Genomic DNA, 25,633 nt, shown 5'->3' on the forward strand with positions numbered 1-25,633 from the left:
TAGAAAGGTGCTGTGGTCTCCTGGACTTATGATGGACCACAGAGATCATGCAGGATTAGACTTCATCATGCTTAGAAAGACCCTGACTCCACTAAAATGTATACTTGTAGGAGATCTCCACTTTCTTGGGAACAGTGAGGACTGTTCCTGATGCACACTCATTATCACAGTCTATGCATGGGGTCAATTACTGTCTTGTAAGAGTCACAGGTAAAGTAACAGGACACCAGAACACAGAGGCCTACAAACAGCCTGACAGTGTCATTAATGGTAACCATTTAAAATGCCAAGACCTTCAATGGCAAATTCTGAAATGTGGAAACTGAAAAGCCAAAGTCTTGGCCTACACAGTCTCCCTGCAAAAAAAAAAAAAAAAAAAAAAGGAGAAAAGTGATGTTTGGCAGTCACTCTTCCCCTGTAGTTTTGGTCTCTTTTTTCTGGTGTTTTATCACTTAGCATTGTGAGTCCTGACATCTCAGAAGGAAGCTGTCATCAAGTCATGTTGTCCGAAAGTGTTTTCCTACACCTGCAAGGAAAACTCTCACAAAGCACTGAATAGTTTCTGACTTCTACTGTTGGGGCTTGTTGATAAGCCCTCAGTGGACCCTTCTACACAAGGGTCAAATGTAAAAGACTCCGAATATATCATGTAACCTGCTGTAGCAATACATCTGATGTTCGGGAAACATGGCTACTTTTAAAACAACAGTACTGCTTCACTATTTCAGAATCATGACTTACTAACATTTTATTCAAACAAGACCATGTTTTCTAAGACAACAAGTGTGCTAATGATATTAATAAAAAATATTTTTACTTATTCTTTGTTGACTGGGATAGTCTCATTAGGCTAGTAGCCTCCATTCAGGGGAGGCCTGATGTAGTATTTTTTCTACTAGGGGAAATATAACCATAAATTCAAAGAACTGTACAGAGATCGCGGTACAGTGTAGTTAGTGAAATTCATCCCTTTCCTCACTGTAGTGTGATTTCGGAGTTGGAATATATAGTTAGCAGGGAGTGTGGGGGGCCCAGCTCCTCACAGGGGGGGATGCAGGGGGGCATGGCCAACTGCAAAAATGTGATGTTAGGTATAGGAGTTTACTTTACATGAGCTCCTATACGGACATTACGTGATATGTTCGAAAACAATGTTGAATCTGCTGAATTCGTTCAGCTGATTAGACATTGTGAATTGTTCTATATTTTGACTTTCGAGGTTTGCTTTCGTTATGTCGAACATAAATTATTTTGCTGTTCAACATATTGATAGCAAACAATGGAAAGCTTTAGAGACTTTGGAGGTGGAAAGTGAATGTAAACAAAGACTCTTATGTGGTGGATGTTACAAATGAGCAGTGTTTAGCTGTCTCCATGGAGAAGGAAGTAGTCAAGTCTGGTAAAGTAGTGCAAATACAGAATTGGCGTTGGGAGGTCTTGCAGATGATATTCTGTAAATAATCAAATAGGATGACCCAGGTGACAGTTCTGCTGTTTCACGGGGTGAGCTGTAGACAACTCTTTTGGAAGTGCTGAAGATGGTAATGTGGAAAAGAAATTGGGTGATGTGGCAACAAGGAAAGCAGCAACAAAATGAGAAGGTGTCTGGTTTTGTGGCAGCACATAATGCAGTAACTAAAACATATGCAGCAGTGAAAACAGGCAAAAAAGAGGACAGTATCAAACTGTAAGGAAAACAGTTTTGAAACTAACTGTGAGAATAAGAACAAGAAATGGCACTGTAATGGACAGATATTATGTATGGGACACTTTGGTAACTGTTCTGGATTCTGAATTTCAGAACTTTATACGTACTGGGCAGAGACCTTTTGAGACTTAACATTTGAAACTGAGGGATTGATGACGGCATTTCTAGAACTGCATAACAAAAATCAAGACATTTATCTGTGGGGCAATTGTTTGTTTTACGGTAGCAACTTAAATGTTAAAAAATATTACTTTACAATTTAGAACTGATAAACTGTAAGAAGACAATGTTAAAAATGCATGCATGGTATGTGTGAAACTGTTGATAATATTGTAAAAGTTAGAGATGAGAGAAATTTAAGGAATGGATGGTGGAGGCTGGAAGCTGTTTAAAATGTAAGAAACATGGTGAAACAGTTGGCAAGTGTTATTTTTGTGGCTGGTCATAGAGGAACATTAAGATATGCTGGCCAGCCTAAATCGTGTTTCTTTTCTGGGGACTTTTTTCATTTAATTCATGATTGCGACAAGGTATAATGTAACTAGTGTGGGGATAAAGGAACAACAGCAAGAAGGTGTGTGTGCCTGAATACAGGTTGTGTAAAAAATGGACACTTCTGGATGGACTGTCAACAGCAAACAATAAATAATGGAAATGAAGGGCAAAGGAAAGAAAATGTACATAAGGAAGGACAACAAGAGGCTGGCATGGAGGGTATACTAGGTGAAGAAGAAACTAGAAGACAAAAATATGGAGTGGAAAAATGAGGAGAGAGAGAGAGTACACACAGGAAGGGACATCAGGAAAAGTGACAGTAATATTTTTTTTAAGTTCTAGCTAGTGAAAAATCTGATTCTGAGGATCAAGGGTTATTTGTACATAAACCAATGAAAAAATATTAAGTTGTGGAAAGTGTAAAAATAAGAAAACAAAAATTTAAAAATACTTCCCATACACATAAAAAGAAAGAAAAGCAACCATTTTAGAGTATTTTCAGTAAATGTGAACAGTATTATTAACATTGTAAGAAGGATAGGGATACTGGAATGATGTGTTGTGTGATGCCAATGTTATTCTGTTACTGGTGTAAGATTCCTGACAAGTGAAGAAAGACTACAAACAGAAAGATTGTGGAGTGGAAATATAATATGAAACATAAGAGATAAAAGCTGTTCTAGAGTGGCTGTGTTGTACAAAAACTGTGAAAACACTAGATGTAACATTGGTAAGGATGGGAAGGTTAACTGTTGTGGCTGTGAGGTGGAGATAACATGTTCATAGAATTACAGCCTTATATAAATCTATAACTAGCAAGGAACGAGAACATCTTTTTCATCAAATATTAGACTATTTGGTGGTTAACATGAAAATTATAACTGCAGGGAAATTTAATTGTGATTTACGTGGAAAATGCAAAAAGAAAATGAAACATAAAAATAATAAGAAGTAATAAAATATGGTAAATTAGCAGTCTGGAGCAAAAATCAATCCACTTACAGAAGGGGGCATTTGGATCTAAAACTGATTATTTTTTTATTATTGGAAGGCTTGAGGGTAGTAGATGCTGCTATAGCTGTGGTATGATTTTCAGACCTTTTAGCAATATGGATGGAGGTGATGGAAGAAAAGGAGTATATTAAAATAGTAAAAGGAATAAAATGAATAACTGAGAATTTATGGGATGAATTTGAGGAGGGGAAGTACTACTGCTAGGGAAGGATCATACTACCACGAAGAACTTCTATAAAAATCAATCTGAATGGAGAACTGAATTTATAAAGAAGTATAAAGAATGTTTTTTTTTAATAGGATGATGTAAGAAAGGAAGAGAAAGTGAATATTGGGAAAACGTACAGAAATGGACTGAGAGAATTTAGAGAATAATACAAGAGAGTTTTATAATATGAAAAAGAAATTTATAAAAAAAAATCAAGAAAAAAATTAAGGCATTACTGTTTAGGCGAAGATATTTATAAAAGAGAATGCATGAGGTATCTAGTAAAAAGGATAGTATAAAGAGGGAAATGAAAAATGTAAAAGGAGAGTTAAAAAAACAGAAGAGCAAATTATGAGTATTATATTACAGCATCTGGAAAATATGTGTAAGAGTAACAAGAAGGAAAATAAGAATTGAAAGTAAAACAATTTCCAGAATGAATTAAAGAAGAATTTGAAAAATAAATTACTATTAGTGAATTGGATGAAGTACTTGGGAAAGTAAATGTTGATTCAGTATCAGGCCAAGATTGTACAGTAGAGAATGGAATGTACAAGACATTAATGTATTGGCAAAAAGTGTAGTTTGTAAATGTGCTGAATGAATGGCTGAAAGAAGGGTTTGTTTATGACAAGTTATTTGTAGGATATTAAAATTTATATGGAAGAAAAAAATAATGAAATAAAAATTGGAGACCTATCACACAAAATAACACAGATTATAACATTTTTATGAGAATAATACAGAGAAGAATGGTAGGATAAGGGATATTATGAAAGAAAGTATATATGGTATAAAAAGGATGGAATGCAAGAATGTATTGGTTGTGAAAGAAATTGTGATTGATATTATAAGTAAAATGGAGGATCTGAAACTTGTGGTAGGTTATATTAGCAAGCATTTGATACAGTAGGACGTGATGCTTTCTGGCATGTTATGGATAAGTATGGAATAACCGCAATAGAGAGTTCTGCATGGACGGCAGATGCCAAGGCTCAAAATAGTACCAAAATATCAAAAAGCAGCCAGCACCAACTGGAAAAAGAGTATTTATTATATAACACTGCAGTAAATAATAATAAACACAAACCGGTTTCGGCCCAATGGCCTTTCTTAATGTACAGTGCGAACTGCAGTCAACCATTATTTATATATAAAGCCTAAGGCCTTAATTAATTATCAATAAAAGAATTATAGATGCTCATTTAGACCAGGTGGAAATAATCCACCCAGTTTCACAATCCATTTTTTGTTTAAAAGATTATGCCAACCAGTTTTGAAGAATCTATTGCCCATAATTTTGTCAATAATAATGAATTTAAAACTGGCTGTGTTGTGTACCATGGTGTGTTTGCACAAAGCATTAGTTAAATATTTATTTCTAATATTATTAAGATGTTCTGAAATGCAAAATTTAATGGGTCTGGAAGTTTGGCCAATGTAAAAAGCTGAGCAGGTACAAATTGCAAGGTAAATGGCCCAATCACTGCTACAGCTGGAAAAAACATTGATGGAAAAACTTTTGAGGTATTTTTACTAGTAAATTCTTTTGTCTGTAAAATATGTTTGCAAAAAGAGCAATGCCCACAAGAGTAACAGCCCACCACTCTGGTCCAATCTAATGTAACCTGTACTGAATGTTCTGATGATATGTGCCATTTGTAATGGCTAAAATGACTACCCAAAGTCTAGCCTTTACGTAACAAAAATGAACATTTATCTCCTAGCAGATCACATAATCTATCATCAGCCAGCAGAATGTCCCAATGCTATCGCACTAAGTCCAAAAACTTGTGTGTGTTTCTGCCATAAGTGGTAGTGAACCTGATTTTGTGATCCCTCTGATACCAGTGTTTTTTGTATACAAGTAAATCATTTCTGGAGACAGCCCACAACTCTAACCCTGATTCTCTTAGGGGATGTGTCTTGGAAAAATTGCAAGTTGGCATAGGTGAATGTGTGTCTTTAAAAAACAAAAAAGAAACTCTGCCTATTTTAAAGTATGGTACTTTGGAGCCTCAGGGACTCAACAAAGAATGTAATTGGAAGTATGTGATTTGAATTGTATGCTTAATTGATTGTTTTGTGCAATATGCTGTATATAAGCAAACAGTATTTTGTAGTGTTTTTACTCTTGGAAGCCTGTGTAAACCGTGGCGCTAAGTGTTTCATTAAATTCGCTTACTTCTTGGATTGGTGGTCTTGGTGGTATTTTAGTATTTTATTTATTTATTTATTTTTCTAAAGTTGTATTTGCCATTTAAGCACCTCGACCACAGGATACCCACGTTCTCTGAACCGATTAATTAAGTCTTGGTCAAAATGCCTATAATCCTCAGTGTTAGAGCAAATCCTATGTATTCTCATGAACTGCGACTTAGGGATGTTATTAATAACATGTTTAAGATGACAGCTGGAGGCATGTCATAATGTATTTGAATGATGGGGATTTCTAAATAATGAACTGGACAAAGTACCATCCTGTTGTCTATGTAAAGTTACACCCAAAAAGGAAACAGACACCAAGTCATAGTTGACCGCAAATTTTATACCTCATTTGTTCTCATTCAAATATTGGACAAATTCTCGTAGGTATGTTACGTCCGATTTCCACACCATCCAGCAGTCATCCAAAAACCATCACCAAATATCTATTTCATCGAGAAATATGTTGTGACTACTATCATAAATAATAATCTGTTCAAGACAGCCCATAAACAGATCAGAATATATGGGTGCAAAAGATGCACCCATAGCTGTACCCTCGAGCTGTAGATAACATTTGTTATTAAAGTAGAATACATTTGTTGTGAGGACGTGCTCTGCCAAGCACAAAAGGAAAGTATTAAAACATGGACTGTACAGGAAAATTTTCTTCAACCAATATTCCAAGGCACATAATCTTGCCCAGTGTGGAATACTGGTGTAAAGAGAAGTGACATCCAAGGTGCACATCAACCAACCTGGCTCCATTTGGGTATCGGAAACAATATTTAAAAATTCCATTGTAACCTGCATCCTTGCCCTTACCTCTTGCAATAAAGGTTTCAAATACATGGTAAGATATGCAGATAGAGGTTCAATAAGGGAACCCTTTCCAGAGACTATAGGTCTCCCTGGTGGTTTATTAATATCTTTGTGAATTTTTGGAAGAAGATAAAAATATTGTGATGACAGGGATCTTTTACTTTTAAATGAAATAATGTGTATTTATCTATAATGCCTTCACTAACTGTAGACTCCAAAAATAAATCTATTTCATTTTTAAATCTAGTGGTGGGATCATAGGACATGCATGTATAAAATCTAGCATCTTGTAGCTGTCTATCAGCCTCCTCAACATATATGGATCTATCCATTACTACTGTTGCACTACCTTTATCTGCTTGGATAATGACAATATTTTTGTTGTTCTTTAAATTCTCCAAAGCACCTATTTTCAATGATGTCAAATTGGAAGGAGAAACATTTTTATGATGGTTAAAGCCAAAGTGCAATTCTTTCAATATACAGTTTTGAAACACCTCCACATTTTTTGTTCACAGGCGGAACAAAAGTGGATTTATGAAACTTAAAACTGCTACTGTCCGTATGCCCATTATCCAATTCAGTATCCTGAAAATGCAATTTAAGGTTAAGCAGTCTGCAGAAAGCTTATAAGTCCTCAACAAAAGTATCTTCTGACACAAAAAACCCAGAGATAAAATTCAAACCTTTATTGATTATCACATAATCAGATTCAGACAAAATAGCCGATGAAATACTGATAACATTGTTTGCTGAAATTATCTGAGTTTCAGAAAATTCAACATTGCTTCCAGAGAGCCATATATGGCTGTGTTTAGATTTATGTTTCCTACTCCCCCTTTTTCTTATGGATAAAGGGACTGAATCAATATCCTGTGTTACCTTATCCTGTTCAGTAGTAGAAGATTTCTTGTGGGCTGGTGACGTCGGCTATCTGTCAATTTATGTGTCAGTGTATGAGGACGAATCTGCACCAGACGTATTACTGACCTTTTTTTTTGAGAATTGACTTACTTCTTTTCCTCTTTTAGCCCATAGGCAATGAATCTTTTTTGGACAAACTTAACACTTTTAGTACTTTTGACATATTCAAAGGGCTTCCCCAAATTATAATCCCTTAAATCTCTTTTCAATTTAGTTATTTTCCTATCTTTTAATTCCTGTTCAAACTGTAGTAAATCCTCAATTAGTTTGTCAAAACACTGTTTATAAATCGATGAACCCTCAAAAGATTTAGCTTTTTCAGAAATCTGAGTGACCTCAGATATGTGTATATCTATTCTGCGTTCATAATACTCATGTAAAGTTTTGACAAACTGTGTGGAGGCTTTTTGCTGAATATCAGACCAAGATGTTAGAAGTGTATCATCAGGTTGGCCAACTAAAGGTTTAATACAAATCCTTGGGCCTCTTGGGGCAATACCCTTTTCTAATATGCCTTAAAAAGCCTTGGGTGCCATACACATGATCTGAGATTTTTCATATGTTTGCTTAACTAGTCAAAAGTGAAAACACATGTTGTATCTAAAGATAGCTCTCCCTGATCAGTGCTGTTATTTGTAGTCCCAATGCCGAAGACTTGAATGTCTTCTTTGTCTGCTGACAATCCCTTCAAAGTGGCTTATAAAGTGAAAGATGATGGATACATGATGCAAAAGGAGGTGGTGATTCCAGCTGTGTTGATAAACAGACAATACAGTTGTAGTTGCTAAGAACAAAATAAGGATGAGGGAAGTGTTTTTTCGAATGGATGTTTAATGGAAATGGGAATGACCTTGAATAAGGATAAACGTAAGGGTTTAGGTGATGTGGTGAAAATTGGGGGGGGGGTGTATTTTTCAATGAATGAAGTGTCTTTCCTAAGGATAAAATTTGAAACAATGAGTTAAAAGGTCAAGCAAAAAAAAAAAAAAAAAAAAAAAAAAAACAATCAGTAGACTTTCCACTGTGTGATTTCTGTATTAGAGGCAACATGGGATACATGCAAAATCAGGTGCTTTAGCTATATGGCAATTCTGAATGTTCATAGGTTTATAGATTAGTACTAAGCTAACTGCCCTTGCGAGACATTTTAAGCCTAGCCAATTATCCCTTGTGAGACTCAAACCCTGCACCTTGTGTTTGTAAGGCAAACACCTTAAACATTAGGCCACCCTCCCAACCCTGTCCATGACTTTTTTTTCTTTTTAAGTCTATTTATGGGCAAATTCAGGCCAATAAAGCCAAACCCCAATAGCTGTGGACATACATGTTTCAGCCTTCTTATGGCATTATCAGCACAGCATAAGTGGAATGTGTAAATAATGTTTTTATATTGCGTAAAATAAAGCACCCCTACTCTTTTCAATAGGTGCTGTGGAATCCTTTATATCCACCTGAGCTCACCAATACAGGCAGATGGAGCCTTGGTTTAACATGTTAGCTGAAGAATGATGCATTCAGGACTAGGACGTCCCCCTTTATGCTGCACTGCAGTGTCAGCAATCTGTCTTTATGGTGTGTTTCCTTCTGCACTAAAGGTAAGTGTACTGCCTCTTGTGGCACTGACACTGTTATTTTCAAAAATCACAATTGCATCTAAGATTTTTACAGTCCTTATTGTCACCTCAGCCAAGTTCCCTAAATGGCTAATAATACAAACGTAACATGACAACTATATACCTAGTAATTATACTCCTACCACACTGTCTATAGTACCCCCCCCCCAAAAAAAAAAAATAAAAACAGAAATAAACTTTATTTTGCTGGAATACTTATACATGAATTTCTTTGGTCAGATTAATATATGAACAGACCAGCTCATATGACTCAATAACCTGACTCAGTTAACAGACAAGCCCGATAGATTGTAGCTCCATCAGTGGAACATAATCTTTTATAAAACCTATTTATCACTAATATAACAGAGTACTGCATTTACTTATGAGGTAGCTGAAGAGACCCACCTGGAAACAAGAATGACTGAGACAGATTGGGGGTGGGGGTGAAAGAAGGGTAAAAGTATTCAACATATGATATCTTCTTGAACAACACCTGTTATGGGGGATACTCATATTATCTGTTATGTCTTACTTCAAGGGCTTCTGCATGGTGGGGTGACAACTGGGTAAACAGTATCTACAAATCCCTAGAGGGAGGAAGGGAGAAGCAAAAGGCAAACAGTTCATATGATCAAGGAGTCAGAAGCCAAAGAAACTCTACTCCTGGAAAAGAGGGCTGAATGCTAGTGTTTAGTAACGGTATGTACTGAAGTTTAAGTGGCCACAATGAATATGTCCATCAAGGTTACAACCCTAAAACAAGCATCAGAAGCAGTTACTCCACTGATAGAATGTCCACTATGAGCATTATCTAATTGCCAATTGGGAGACTGATGACAAAAGACAATGCAGGTCACAGAGCTGTTACAGAATTAATACAAATATTAAAATACAGCTAATATTCATAACTGCTTTAGGAAACAAACAGTTATATTTATGCACACTTTCAGATTACCCACCACATTTTAATGTCAGGTTTTAACTAACACCCACTGCTTGCACATGCCATCTTCAACATGACACTTTCACACTTTCTTTCTCCATAATTAATGTAAATACAGAATACATCCACTGCTTGTACATGCCATCTTCAACATGACAATTTCACACTTTCTTTCTCCATAATTAATGTAAATACAGAATACATCATAACATTCAAAACATTTTGCAAACATTTCTGACAACTCTCTGCAACCCACACTGTTTCATTATGCATGTATTCTTGCTTACAAATTATCAGTTTTTAGATGGCAAGTTGTTTCTTTAAAACAACCTACCATTCATGAGCTATTAGGCTAATTATTAGAATACTTTTAAATGTTCATAGAGTGCACCTCAAACAAAGACTTATAACTATGGCTATGTCTGTTAAACCCACGTTTGTGTAGCATTATTTTTCTTCTAACATACAATGCTTGCATAGGTCCCCACTGGCATGACAGTATCACACTCCATTTATGTTTTCCCTAATGTAAATACCATAAATTCTTTCCCTTTTTATAACTGTTTGTAAGCAAACTTCATTAACTCAAAACATATACGTCCACAGTAAGATGTTTTACACCATATCCTATCAACTTGTAGATGCCACCTTGCTTCCTACTGCACAATGTACTGATAATGAGATAGTAGTCTGTCTCTATCAGAATAATATTAATACTAATACAGTGCACCTTACATGCACAGTTTTATTTCTTACTATCTTTTTCTTACAGTGTGTTTAATGCCATTTTTTTCTCAACATCCAATGCTTGCAAGGGGCCTATGCTGCATCTGTCTTACCCAAATGTGTTTGGCGCCATTTTTTTTTTTCAAAACAACTACTTCTTGCACAAGTACCCCCCTGCCCCAACATGACAGCAGTATACTACATTTTTGATGTAATAATGCAAATATGAAAAATATTTCATATTGTCATAAACTTTCACAAAATCTGTTAAGTGAGGCATGCCCAGTACATCCCATGGTGATATTTTCACATTGATGTTTTCTTTGCTGATACCTACCATGTCCTTTTGTCTTCCAGATTTCACCTTTCTTTCTAACGCCCAACTATGGAGCATGAGATATTAGTCTCAATAATAGAATAATGCTAATATTAATACAATATACCTCAGATACATGGTTACATTTCATGTTCTCTTTCTCCTGCCCAAGTGTTTCAGTGCCACTTATTTATAATATTAGCTGCTTGCACAGGCTCTCACAAAATGACAGCAGCTCTCTCCACTTTGGATTCATTACTGCAAATATGGAAAATATTTCATTTTTTATAATCTTTTGCCCTGTATATCCTATCACCTGCACAGACTCTCCCAACTTGACAAGCCCACACTCCCATTATGAATTAATAATATAAGCAAAATACGTTTTCATAACCAAATGGCAAATAATTCCTCTGAAAGGACTATATAAGACTACTGGTGGTATGTACCAGTAAAGGACTACAACTCTCTAACCATATGAAATAGTACAACACATGCCCCAGAAACATAAATGAGAATTTAATCTATCTCCAGATCTGTAACAGACTGAGGCAAAATACATAAAAATTTCACATTATTCAGTTTAGCAGCACTTTAAATGGATGAGAATGGGAATGAAACGAGGAGTGTGAGGACACTCCCTTCTCCACTGAGTCAACAAACATATGAATGCCAATACGACAGTCTGCAAGAGAAAGGAACATAAAGTATCCACTGAGAAACTGAATGACAATTTGCTGAAGTGTTATGTGATGGATGGCTTATCTAACTATTCTACCTACAGAAACAGTACAAAGATTATACAACTACTACATATACAACTTCTTACCTTCCACTGCTTCCTGGTACTAACACAAATGTTCTGTAAAAAGCTCTGATTGTAGAGTTGAAGCTCTGTCCAACTAGAAAGGAAACAACACAACTATTAAACACATACTGAAAAGCTGTACGTTTCAGGGAATGAAAATGCACATATTAGGGAATGCTACAACTCTAACATTTCTTTACCATAAATATTACAGTATTGTGCTTGCAGCATTTGGACTACAAGACTGACATTGGATCACTGGACAACATTTAGTTAAACAATAAATTATTTACATCAAAACTCAGTCCATGTCCTCTTATGCCTACACAAGGGGAAAATTAAAAAAAAATGTTTGTACCCAGTGTAGGTTGCTGCACTCCTGAGTGTATTGTCCCTTGAATGAGTCATTAAACTGAGGTCCCATGTAGTACACTTATCAGGGACAAAACATGCTTCAAGTCAATACATACATTCTGCATTTTAACACAAGTACTATGTTGACATTCTCTTCATGACTACTTCCTCCTACCCATTTCAAATTATTTACTATCAAGAATGTTATTTTTAAAGTAGGCTTCAATTAAATATGACCTTGAGACTATTCATATTCCTATCACCTACTCTGTGAAGAACCAGTGAAAATAGCAATAGCATTCCTGCTTCAAAGAAATGGGGACAGCAACTGATCCTGGTAGCAAAGTATATGAACACAGATGATCTACATTTGGTAACAGAGATGTATTTTATTTCCTCATAAACTAAACCTGCTCACTGCACTACTCTCCGCAAGTCAGTTAAACCATCCAGTGCTCCAACGTTACTCTTGAAAATAAAACTAATATGTACCTAAAATAGCTGCAGATCTTATGTACATTTGCTATTCATTACATTCAGGAATGATATTTATTGCATCTAAGACAAATCCTTTTCAGTTAGAAGAAACAAAGTTATCTTTTTTTCAAGAGATAACCTAACTGTGGTTCTTTCACACAATGAGACAGACTTCTTCCAAGATGGCTGCACACTGAGTAGCTGCTTAATTTCATCTCTCCCAGAGTGAAAACAGAAACTCAGAAAAGAGAGCCAGTGACTTTGGCTTTTTGGGTAAATTTCAGTAACTGGCTAGTATGTACACTACTTGGATGCCAGCAAAGAAGAAATTTACAGAACGTAAAAGAAAATCCACCACAAAAGGTGAAAAAACACTGTCTGGGAAGAATCCTACAGCTGGTCAGCAAAAAACAGTGCAAGTTCCAGCTCTTGTGTAAAACATGACTTCCAGCAATGTAGAGGAAGAACAATAAGTCAAATGTGCTCCCAGCTGATTAAAAAAATGAAACACTGAAGCAGTGTATCAACTCAAGGAAGCATCAAACCCTTGATCACACTGCTAGAACAAAGTGAGAACTCAAAACCGTTAAAATAAGAAAAATAAACCAAGACTCAAAATGTTCTAAGTGCTTTCATTCTTTACTTTGAGAACTTCATCAGAAATACATTTAAACCATCCAATACATGTTAAATACAAAACTAGAGGATGCTATCACTTATTAATATCCAATTGAAATCATACAATAATTTAAAACCTACTACCCATGCTAAAAGCATTTAAAAATATTTAATATGAATGAATCATGTATATAAAAACTCAAATAATCTTTATTTAAGAAGACCCTTTACAGAAATCGTTTCGTTAAGCCCTGGATGGAAATCGGCCCTTAATAAACTGTCATTTTAGTTCCTGTCATTCTAAATAATTATTAAAATGGTCTAAAAACATACTCAGATTAACCTTTGCTATCACTAAAAAATAAACTTACGAAAATCTGCACAACTTACACTATGTTTGGGTAATACATTAATCATATCATGCTTCTTAATGGCCAAAACATGTTCTTTTATTCTCTGTGAGTTTCCTAACAGTTTTTCCAATATAGAAACAGTCGCAGTTTGTGCATGAGGCTATATAAACTATGCCTTCACTATTACAATTAAATCTGTCATTGGAAATTAAATTAAATTCACAATGTTTAGAATAAAAATTACTTGCAATATTTATATACCTGCAAAATTTGCTAGCAGGGAGCCGTTCCAAATGATGATTTCACTGAAAAGTACAGTTTTGTACCTACCATAAATGTAGATGTTCGAAGATCCACATTGCTGCAGTCCTTACACTTGGGTAGTCCGCTGTCCTCGGTCGGCCCGAATATCAAAGTATAAGGCTGACGTCGGTCAAGGCGCATTTGACTGACATCAGGACGTCAGGGTACAAATGCGCATGACCGACGTCATATCCTCAGTCTTTTCTTGCCCCAGATGTCAGAAGACCCTAAAAATAAAGGTCAAAACCAAAAGACAGCAAACAAACAACCAACCACCCTTGCACTAATTATATGTACAATATATACAATATACACAATATTTACAACCCAACCCACACAACCACCTCTAACTACAGAGGGGAAGGAGGGAGGGTAAATTGGACTGCAGCAATGTGGATCTTCGAACATCTACATTTATGGTAGGTACAAAACTGTACTATGTTCTTCATCTCACATTGCTGCAGTCCTTACACTTGGGTAGAATCCCAAAGCAGAGGTAAGGGAGGATGGCCAAACTATAAGGAAGCAGGAGCTGCCAAAATGCCCTGCAAAACAGCAGTGGCAAAACCAGCCCTGGATTTAGAGTAAAGTGGTAGGTGATAATGCCTAGAGAAAGTATGCACTGAACTCCAAGTAGCTGCCTCCAAAATATCCTTGGTTGCCACCCCCCAAATATAAGCTGTCGAAGTGGCAGTAGCCCTAGTGGAATGAGGCCTAATCCCAGCTGGAATCTCCTTGCCATGATGGGAATAACAGAAAGCAATGCAAAACTCAATCCACTTAGAAATAGTTTGTTTTGACACAGGCTTGCCCTGAGAACTCAAAGCAAAAGAAACAAATAACTGCTGAGACTGCCTGAACCCTTTAGTTCTGTCCAAATAATATCGCAACTGCCTGTGTACATCTAAAGTATGCAAAATCTTTTGCCCTTTATTTTGGGGATTTGCATAAAAAGTAGGCAAATGAATAGTTTGGTTTAAAGCCACACTAGAAACCACTTTAGGCATAAAGGAAGGATTAGTACGTAAAGATACCCTATCCTTATGGAAAATTAAGAAAGGCTCAACCGCCATAAGGGCCTGTAATTCAGAAACCCTTCTTGCAGAGGTAATGGCCAACAAAAGGCAGTCTTCCATGATAAATATTTCAACTCAGTAGTAGCTGCAGGCTCAAAAGGTTGTAGAGTGAGTTTCTCCAACACAAAATTGAGATCCCAAGCAGGAGTAGGAGCTCTACGTGGGGGTCTTATATTCTTTGCCCCTCTAAGAAATTGCTTGAACAAAGGATGAGAAAACAATGGTGGGTCACAGTCATAGTGAGCTGAAATTGCTGCAGCATGAACCTTAATAGAAGAGAAGGACAAACCTTTGTCCAGTAACTCAGTAAGATATTGAAGAGCCACACTTAAATTAGGCTCAGAAACATCAAAATCCTTTGCTGCACTCCAAAATAAAAATCTCTTCCATTTATCTGCGTACACTTTCCTTGTACTAGGCCTTCTAGCTTCCAAAATCACATTCAAAACTTGTTGTGGAAGTTGAGACCCTCTATGGTTCAAAACAGAATATGCCAGGCTGTTAGGTGAAGAGAGTGAAGTTTGAAATTGAGCAAATGACTGTCCTCCTGGGACAACAGGTGTGGAATCGAAGGCAAAGGCCATGGAGGCTTCCGTACCAGACTTCTCAGTAATGGGTACCAGTGCTGTCGAGGCCAATCTGGAGCTATTAAAATCATCCTTGGCTTGTCCTGTCTGACCTTTAGAAGTACCTTTGGGAGGAGAGGCAGAGGTGGAAAGGCATACACATGAAGATTGCTCCAATTGAAAGAAAGAGCATCCACTTTCCAAGCTGTGGGATGAAACCTTTTGTGCAAAACTTTGGCAGCTGATGGTTTAGTGGAGAAGCGAACAGATCTATGTCTGGAGTTCCCCATGACACTGTCAATTTCTGAAATACATGAGGATCCAATTTCCACTCGTGGGGATCCATAATTCGTCTGCTCAACACATCTGCTAAGGAGTTCTGTGCTCCGGCAGAAACCTTGCCTGAAGATTGAGCTGTAAACTGAGAGCAGTCTCCCACAAAATCATTGCTTGCCTGCATAGAGGATAAGAATGTGTTCCCCTTGCTTGTTGATGTACCACATGACAGTTGTGTTGTCTGTTAGAATCAACACCTGCCCTGGAAGAAGTAAATCCTTGAAAGCTATTAATGCAAACTGGACTGCTAACATCTCCTTCAGGTTGATATGTAGATGTTGTAGTCTGGCAGGCCACTTGTCTTGTATCCACTTTCCATTTAGATGAGCTCCCCAAGCTTTGTCTGAGGCATCTGTCGTTAAAATCTGACTCGCCTCTGGCCGGGTCACAGAGAGTCCCTTGTTTAGGTGACATTCCTGAGCCCACCACAAAAATTCCTTTTGAATGCAAGGTATTATTTGAATGACAGTGTCCAGATCCTGGCAGTGCTGTGTCCATACATTTTTGAGATACCATTGCAGCTTCCTCATATGCAGTTTGGCATTGGGAAGCACCAGAATACAAGATGCCATGAACCCTAAGGCTTGAAGGACTGTCCTTGCAGTCAGCCCGGACTGATGAGAAAGTTGATGGAAGTAAAGGGAAAGATTCTTTTGTTTGTCCGGGGTCAAAAAGGCTATCTGGGATGCTGTATTCAGTCTTACACCCAGAAAGCACATGTCCTGAGAGGGTACTAGACTGGACTTTATTTCGTTCACAGAATACCCCAGGCATCTTAGCACTGCTATCACATATTCCAAATGATGAAGAAGCTCTTCCATTCCTTGAGCCAGAATCAGGCAATCGTCCAAATAAGGATAGATCTGAATTCCTTTTAGCCTGAAGAAAGCTATCACTGGAGCCAGAACTTTCGTGAACACTCTGGGCGCAGTAGATAAGCCAAAGGGCAATGCAGAGAACTGATAGTGAGAAGTTCCAGCTCGAAAACGCAGATACTTCCTGCAACTTAGTCTGATAGGAACATGAAGGTAAGCCTCCTTGAGATCCAAAGTTACCATCCAATGATCTTTGCCCAGCAGAGGTAAAAGCTGTTGTAACGTCAACATTTTGAACTTGGGAATGTCCAGATAAGTGTTGAGGATAGATAAATCCAAAATTGGTCTCCACGTGTTCCCCTTCTTTGGTACTAGGAACAGGCGAGAATAAAATCCTAGGCCCACTTCTGGCATAGGGACCGGCTGTATGGCCCCTAGTTGGAGTAACAGAGAAATTTGCTTGTGAGCCTCTATTCTTTGTTGAGGAGGAACGTCTGGCATGCCTCTGAAAGGAGGCAAGGTATGGAAATAAAACCTGTAACCGTGGTGTATGATATCCAATACCCATCTGTCTTGGGTAATTAAACTCCAATTTTCTTTGAAAAGTGCCAACCTTCCTCCCAAAGGTGCTGCCAGACGAGAAGGCTCTGGCAGCTGAAAAGGTAGGTCATTGGGTCTGTTTACGAAAGGACTGACCCCTGCCCTCACCTGAAGACTGTGCAGGAGAACTCCCTGTTCTAGGCCTGAAAGAGCCCTGAGCTCTGCCCCTACCACGTCTAGATCTACCCCTAGACTGGGAATCATAAGAAGGATACGTCCACCCTTTAGTAGGCCAATTTCTACTAAACTTTGGAGGCTGAACCTGCAAAATATCTTTAACAGTCTGCATAGACTTAGCCTTGTCTTCCATTTTCTTTAAAACTGCCTCAACAGGAGAACCAAACAACACATCAGATTGTAAAGGAGCATCTAAAATCCTTGTTTTAACATGGTCAGATAAATTTTGATCCCTCAGCCAGGCGTGCCTGCGAAGAACTGACCCAGTGGCAGCCACCCTAGACGAGGCCTGTACAGCATCAAAACCACATTGCAAAGAATGCTTACCCACCTGTTCAGAAACATGTACTAAGTCTTGTAACTCTTTACAATCAATACCTTCCGCCAGAGCATCAACCTTAGACTTCAATTGTGAAAGGAGATAGTTTTGGTATTTCAACATGTGAAACTGGCAATTCAAAGCCCTCATAGCTAGAGTGGAAGAAGTATAAACTTTCTTTCCCCATCTATCCAAGGCCCTGGCCTCTTTATCTGCAGGAACCAGATTCTTGACAACAGAAGCCTTAACACCTTTAGGCCCCTGGCTAACAGTTTCTGGGTCTGCCCTAGGACTCTTAAAAAGATACTTATGAGCTTCAGGCACCCTGTAATACCTATCCGGTTTAACAGGAGCAGGAGGCAAAGAATCAGGATTAAGAGAAGCCTCTGTAAAAACATCTTCCACTACATGAAAAACAGGAGGTATAGCCAAAGGCCTATGCTGGGGTAAAAACAAAAATTCCCTAAGCCTTTTCCTGGAATCAGAGAAGTCCTGACCTTCCCACTTAAAATGCTCCCTCATGGAATGAAGAGTCTCTGAAAAAGAAAAATCATCAGGAGGAGAAGCAGAAGGAGTAGAATCATCCACATCAGAATCAGAATAAGGAGAGTACTCCTGCAAGTCTTCAGCCGAAGACTCTGAAACATCCGAAGCCTGCTCAAAACTCCCTAGCTCAGGCTCCACCCTAGGTCTCTTATCAGGAGGGGGCAAAGAACCCCTAATCAAAGTAATCAAATCTTCTGCCATTTTAAGCATATGCTTCTTGGGCACAGTTCCAGAAGAACTAGGGGTGACACCAACTGAAGCTAAACCTGGCCTGCCTCTAGGAGAAGCCTTGGAAACAGAAGGAGAGGGCCTAACCACCCTAGGCAGGGAGGGGAGTATAGTAACCTGAGAAGCCCCATCACCTTGACCTGCCTCCTGAGAGGCCACATCCTGCAATAACAAAGTCTCTCCCTGGGATCCCAAAGAAACCTCCGGTGGAACCATCCGCTCCACCGACACCTCTAAAGAACCGGCGTCCGGTACGGACGGTTCTTCTAGCCTAGGCTTAACTGCTTTGTCCTTGCGCTTCTTCGAAGAAGCGGGCGTCGGAGCATCCGACGGCATTTTATAATTGCACCGCTTCCCGAAGACTAACCTGGCACAATCTAATCTCCTCTTTATAGTGCGCTTATTGAATCTAGCACAAGAGCGACACCCAACAACGTCATGCTCAGGCCCTAAACAAGGAATACACAAAGTATGATAGTCTCTATGCGGTAAACCACTGAGGCAAGAAAAAACTAAAATATTCCCCAACGGGGTACTTAGCCAACTTTGACTCGGTCTGAAACTCCGAAATCGAAAAATTTCAGAACGCCAACCGGCACTTGCAATACTGCTTCTGCATCGGACCATGCGGCAAAAAAGACTGAGGATATGACGTCGGTCATGCGCATTTGTACCCTGACGTCCTGATGTCAGTCAAATGCGCCTTGACCGACGTCAGCCTTATACTTTGATATTCGGGCCGACCGAGGACAGCGGACTACCCAAGTGTAAGGACTGCAGCAATGTGAGATGAAGAACATCAGTACTCTTAAGATGACTTTGTACTTATAACTGTTTCAAATTTTTGGTTCTCTTATATACAACTTGTGGTTGTAATACAGCTACCTTTAATAAGTCTTGATTACCTAAAATAACCTTCCAGTTATTTTGTATGATGTTTCTAATACAATGATCATCAATACACATAGGTATAGGAAAGGAATACCTTTTGCTATCAACAGGTTGATTACTGCAAGTAATTTTTATTTTAAGCATTGTGAATTTAATTAATTTTCAACGATAGATTTAATTGTAATAGTGAAGGCATAGTTTATTTAGCCTCATGCACAAACTGTGACTGTTTCTATATTGGAAAAACTGATAGGAAATTCTCGTGGAGAATAAGAAAATATGTTTTGGCCAGCAAAAAGCATGATATGACTAATACATTAGCCAAACATAGTGTAAGATGTGCAGATTTTCATAAGTTTATGTTTTTAGTGATAGAAAAGGTTAATCAGAGTATGTCTGTAGATCATTGTAATAATTATTTAGAATGACAGGAACTAAAATCACAGTTGTTTTTAAGAGCCAGTTTTGTCCTTTTCATTTTTCCTCACTAATGTGACAGCTCCCCAGCTATATAAACCTTGGGTGGCCCTCATGGAAGGATATCCTGGAGCACTGCTGAACCACAGGAGGCTCTATTTCTACATATGATGTCCAACTTGTAATGTAATGTAACATGAAGATATAAGCCTTGGATCTTGTGGTTGCTGCGCATATGTCATCAACAGAAGTCCTTGACCAAAAAAGCCACAACGTAGCCATGGACTGAGCTGCATGAGCTTGGGGAGGTCTTGGTAAAACTAAACCTTTTTGAGAGTAAATTAATGAAATGTGTTCTGTAATCCATTTAGCTGGGGTAAGTTTAGAAAATTACTGACCCTGGCAAGTTGAGGAAAAGGATATGAAAAGCTGATCTGACTTCCTAAACTGTTTTGTTCTGTTAAGATAAAAACATAGCTGTCTATGTACATTATGGAGATTTAACATGTACTCTCCCTTACTGGAAAAATTTGTAAAAAACACTGGTAAATTAAAGCATTGGTTGATGTTATTTTCAGAAGCCACTTTAGGCACAAATGAAGGGTTAATCCATACAAAAACCCTGTCTTTATGAAAAATAATGTAAGGAGGTTCCCTGATAGAGCCTGAAGTTCAGAAATTATTTTCGCTTAAGTTAAAGCTACCAGGAAAAAGGTTTTCCATAACAGAAATTTTAGATCACATTTGTCTGATAGTTCAAAGGGTTTCTGAGTTAAACCTTGAAGAATCACAGTAAGGTCCCAAGCTGGTGAAGGATCCTTTACCGAAGATCAGAGAAGAAGAATGCCCTTCATAAAAGCTTTACACAATCTGGAAGAAGACAGGGAGAAGCATTTATTTCCTGAATGGAAATTTGAAATTGCTGCTAACTGAAGTTTAATTGCAGAAAAAACTGGCCCCTTCATTAAAAAGGATTGTAAGAAAATGAAGAACTACAGAAGTTGGGGGCCGAAAAAGAGTCAATGTTTTGGTCAGAAGCCCAAATAGAAAACCTTTTCTATTTACTCCGATACACTTTATTGGTGGAAGTTTTTTGTGAAGCCAAAATAATATCACAAACTAGGGAAAAGAGCCTGGACTGTCTAAGTATTACTGGAAATGGAGGAAACCATGAGGTTAACTTGAGGACAAGAAGGTTGGGATGCTGGATCACCGACGGGTGAGAGTAAGATCCTGATAAGCTCCAGTATCCATGGAGGATAATGAAAATGAGACCATAGGCAGGGGAACCAAACCTGCCGAGGCCGGAAGGGGCAATGAGGATTACTGAACTTATCAGTCTGCTTGCTTTCTGTAAGAGTTTTGGAATCAGTGGAAGAGGAGGATAAGCATAAAGGAGACCCCGAGGGTCAAGTGTGAAGCAGAGCATCTTTCGGTGACTCCCGCTGAGGGGGGCATCAGAGCGAAGTACTTGCTGCACTTGTTGTTGAAAGGGGAGGCAAACAGGTTGCAACAAGGCTGGCCCCCAACATCTGAAGATCATATTCGCTACTGACAGATTGAGAGACCAGTCATGAGGCATGAACATAGATCTGCTTAGTTTGTCTGACAGTACATTGGTTTTCCCCAGGATGTGCATTGCAATAAGAAAGCTGTCTGAAGAGATCACCCATTCCCTAATTTTCATAGCCTCTATGCACAGGGGGTAAGATGTACCAGATTACTGACATGTTGTCTGAATCTATCATCTCTAGAAGGTTGATATGCGATTTGGTCTCTTGGGGGACCACCTGTCTTAGACCATCCTTCCCAAGGAATGCCCCCCCCCTCCCAGCTGGGAAGCATCTGTGATCACTGTGGCAATTAGATTAGGAAGAACAAAAGGTCTGCCAGAAAGATATCATCAGACTGAATCCACCAACTAATGTGATAGTTGCAAATCAGGGTGAGTTTTATTTGAAAAGACGGGGATTAATGTAAAATGGACCACTGTACAGCTGAAGTCCACTGAAGAATTCACATAAAGAAGTGTGCTACGGGAAGCAGTATTATGGCTACTGACATAGACCTCAGTCCTTGAAGCACTAACCTTGCTGGAGGAGAAGGATGAGAAAGGATATCCTGCACCTGATACCATATAGAAGTAATGTGGAGGAAGGATAAAGATGCCACTTGAGTCGTAGTGTCCAGAAGAGTTCCAATGAATTCCAGGCTCTGGACTGGGGCACGCTGTGATTTGGCAAGACTGAGCAAAATGCCCAAGGCATTGCAAATCTGGAGCAAACAGACGCTGGCTTGTAGAAGTTGATGCCTGGAGGAGGCAGTAAGGAGCCAATCATCTATATATGGAAACACCTGGAATTCTTTGAGTCCCAAGTGAGCGGCTACTACTGCCATACATTTGGTAAACACCATGGGGGCCGTGGTGAGTCCAAACAGCAGAGCTCTGAGTTGTTAATGACTGGCTCCCAGCCAAAAGTGAAAATACCTTCTAGAGCATCTGTCTATTTTTATGTGATAGCATGTATCCTGAAGGTCTATATAGCACACCCAGTTGTCCTTGTACAGAAAGGGCAGGATGGATTGAACTGTGACCATTCGGAACTTTGCCTTCTTCACATACTAGCTCAAACTGCTTACATCCAAAATGGGTCCGAGGTCCCCTGTTTTCCTTGGCACTAAAAAGAAGCATGAGCAAGTTCCAAATCCTATCTGGTGATGCAGGGCCTACTGGATGAATCTTTTTTCTAGCAGCTTTTGTATTTCTTGTGCTGTTTCTTTCCTCTGACTGGGTGGAACATTGGGAAGTTTTTTCCTCCAACAAGGAGGAAGAAGGAAAAGAAAAAGGGTATGTAGTAACCTCTGGATATTATCTTTATCACCCATAAATCTTTTGTGATATTTGTCCAGACATCTAGGTGCAAAGAGAATCAACCCGACTGCCTCCAGAGTTGAGCAGTTTGGCAGACATTCGGGAGTGCTGATAGGGCTTGTATGAAAAGGAATCTCTAAATCCCTGGCTCTGAGGGCCTCCTGTACGTCCAGGGTGACATCTATCATTACATTTTCCTCCCCCGTCATTGCAGGAGTTATCCCCACATGAATCCTGGAAAGGCCCCTGAGATTTATGGAACCACATCTTCTTACCACCTTCTCTGGTTTCTACAGAAGGTCCATTGAGGGGTAGAAAACTTGATTCCTAAAGCAGACAGGGTTTTTCCATCTTTCTAGCTGCGGGTAAACGTATCTTTAAAAGATGGCCCAAACAAGGAAGTGCCATCAAATGGGCCATTAATAAAAGATGTCTTAAAGGGCTCCACAAAGTTGCACAGCCACATCCAGGCATATCTCTGTATGGCAATACCTGAACCATCAGGCCATGAGATACTTTCAGCTGTATAAGTGATTAACCTCATCAATGCGTTTGAAATAGACAAAAGAGTGGCCAGTTGAGAGAAGTCCTTTTGAAATCTTCAGCAGACATGGACTCAAGAGACAGAATTTCATAGTTTTTTAGTCAAATCTCTCTACAGTCTAGTAAAATGTGCCAAATAATTAAGTGACTTCAGAGTGAAGATAGCTGGGGTGAACACTCACTTTCCAAATTTGCCCAATGCTCTGGACTCCTTGTTCACCAGTTGGACAGAAGAGCTCTGCTCTGCTAGCTCTTTTTTAGTGGCTGCCACCTCCACCATACCACCAAAAGGGACTCCTTTGCTCCAGTGAGGATGGTCCAAAGGAGGGACCAAATATTTGCTGGGCTCTTGGGTATGGGCTCAAGAGTGTCCAGCTCCTTTCTTACCCAGTGGGAAATCAGATTAATAAGTTTGTCCTCTGGGGGGAGGTCACTCAAGATGTAGATGGTCCAGCACCAAAAGCCTCTAGGAACACTGATTCTTCAGGAGAAGGAGCTTGGGATGACCAGCTACCTTGCTTTTTAAGGATTTCTACAATATTACCAAAGGAGATGTCATCAGGTGGTGATCTGAGGGAATCCTTCTCCCTCATCAAAATCAGTGCCTTCTGTGAGAGACTCCATGGGAGAGTCTATGTGTCTCCTCTTACACATCCTATTCCAAGGAACCTCCTCTGTGGGATGTTCAGGGGAGGTATCGTAAGAGAGGGGGAGTGCCTCAAGTGGAACTGTCTGGAGAGTAATTGGAACTAGCTGTCCATATGGAGTAAGTCTGATGGACTCACAGCTCGAAGCCAATGAGGGATAGGGGATATGATCCGAGACATGAGAAGACAGTTCTCTATGAAGAGAGAAAGCCCTTTCTACCACCTTGAAAGCCAAGGGACCAAGGGAAACCCTTTCCTCACTCCCCAGAACTGAAGCTTCCGAAGAAGGTAAGTCGGGGTCACTCCCGGATCTGAGCCTCAAGGGCAGAATTGCATCTGAGCTCTTCAGAGCCAAAGCTCCGAGAAGAAGGGATGGATCTGACAAAAATGGAGCCGAATCCAACCCCTCAGATCTGGGGCCAATATCTTGGTTCCAAGACCCGATCTAATTTGAGGGTATCAAAGCAGAGCCAGTCAGAGAAATCATCGGAGTGGAAGAAGGAACTCTCCTCCGATCCAACACCGAAACTGTCAGAGATCTCAGATCCTGGGACTCTGAAACCACAAGTCAGATCGGAGAGGGAGAAAAAAAATGGACTTCATAGGCACATTCAAAGATCCAGTGGGGGACGGAGCTGGCAGAACCCCTATCTGGATCCAAGCTCTGATGAATTTACGCATCATCCCATCCAGATTCGCTTCAGACAGGCTTCTGGAAGACCTAGAATACGCTGTGGGAGGGGGTTGAGAGTGTTTCTTTGGAGTTTGGAATAACTGAGTGGGCAAAGAAGGAGAAATAGGTTTGACTACATACTTTGGAGTACAGCGTCTGTGAGATGTACTAGTTCTCAGATCCAAGGGCTTAAGATCCAAAGAAGAAGTAGAAGGCAAGGGAGATATAACTATAAGAGCCAACCCTTTCAGATCCAAGGATGACTTACATTGGATCCAGGGGTAGGCCAAGAGATTTAGGATCCGAGGAGGTCAGAGCCGAGATTTTTCTTACCTTTTCAATCGGCTCTGAGGAAGTCCTTTGGGACTTCAGAGGAGACCTTTTCCTGGATTCCGAAGAAACAGATTTCGATGTTTTTGAGGGGGTTTGAGTCCCAGAAGAAGCAGGAAGTAAACCTTTAAAGATGAGCTTATTAAGCCTGTCAGCCAAAGCTCTCTGATTAAATGTACAGCATGTTGAATAGGCCATGTTAAGATGGTCTGGTCCCAGATAATAAATGCACTTCTTGTGGGCATCAGAGTTTGGGATCTTATGTCCACAAGAAGTGTGCTTTTCTAACCATGTTGGTTTCTCCGAAATAGCTAAAAGGAGAACAACAACTTTTTTTTTTTTTTTTTTAAGGAGAGGATTAATTATTAAAACAAATTGCCTAGAAAGGGAAAGCAGGATGAAATACCAGCTATGGCATTTAAAGAAATACCTGACAGGTAAATGAAGGTACCAACAGTAGTACAAAGGCTACTAGAAATTTAGTAGAAAAGTCAAAGAAAGATCAAAGAAATCCCTATTATCAGCAATCACTAAGAGGGAGGAAGTAAGAAAAAAAAAAAGTTTAAGAAAGGGATATCTAACTTTTAACAATTAACAATCAGAAAAAAAAAATCTTCTTACAATGCTCAAGAGTGGAACCTACATCTAACCATGATGGCGGTAAATGAGATCTGAGGCAATGGGGATGGAATATTGCATTATGGGTA

The 25,633-nt window shown here is 39.1% G+C and overlaps 1 protein-coding gene across 1 annotated transcript in view; it reads right to left on the bottom strand.

Annotated features, from left to right (window-relative positions):
- The window catches only part of LOC122791746 (nuclear RNA export factor 1-like), a 603,159-nt gene that overhangs the window by 230,063 nt on the left and 347,463 nt on the right, over positions 1 to 25,633 (bottom strand). Inside the window, exon 5 of the mRNA XM_044059662.1 lies at positions 11,807 to 11,879. Coding sequence (XP_043915597.1) covers positions 11,807 to 11,879 — 73 coding nt within the window. The remainder of the gene's footprint in view (positions 1 to 11,806; positions 11,880 to 25,633) is intronic.

The sequence above is a fragment of the Protopterus annectens genome, chromosome 1.part2 (assembly GCF_019279795.1).
Source record: "Protopterus annectens isolate FY-2018-M chromosome 1.part2, PAN1.0, whole genome shotgun sequence".
NCBI lineage: Eukaryota > Metazoa > Chordata > Ceratodontiformes > Protopteridae > Protopterus > Protopterus annectens.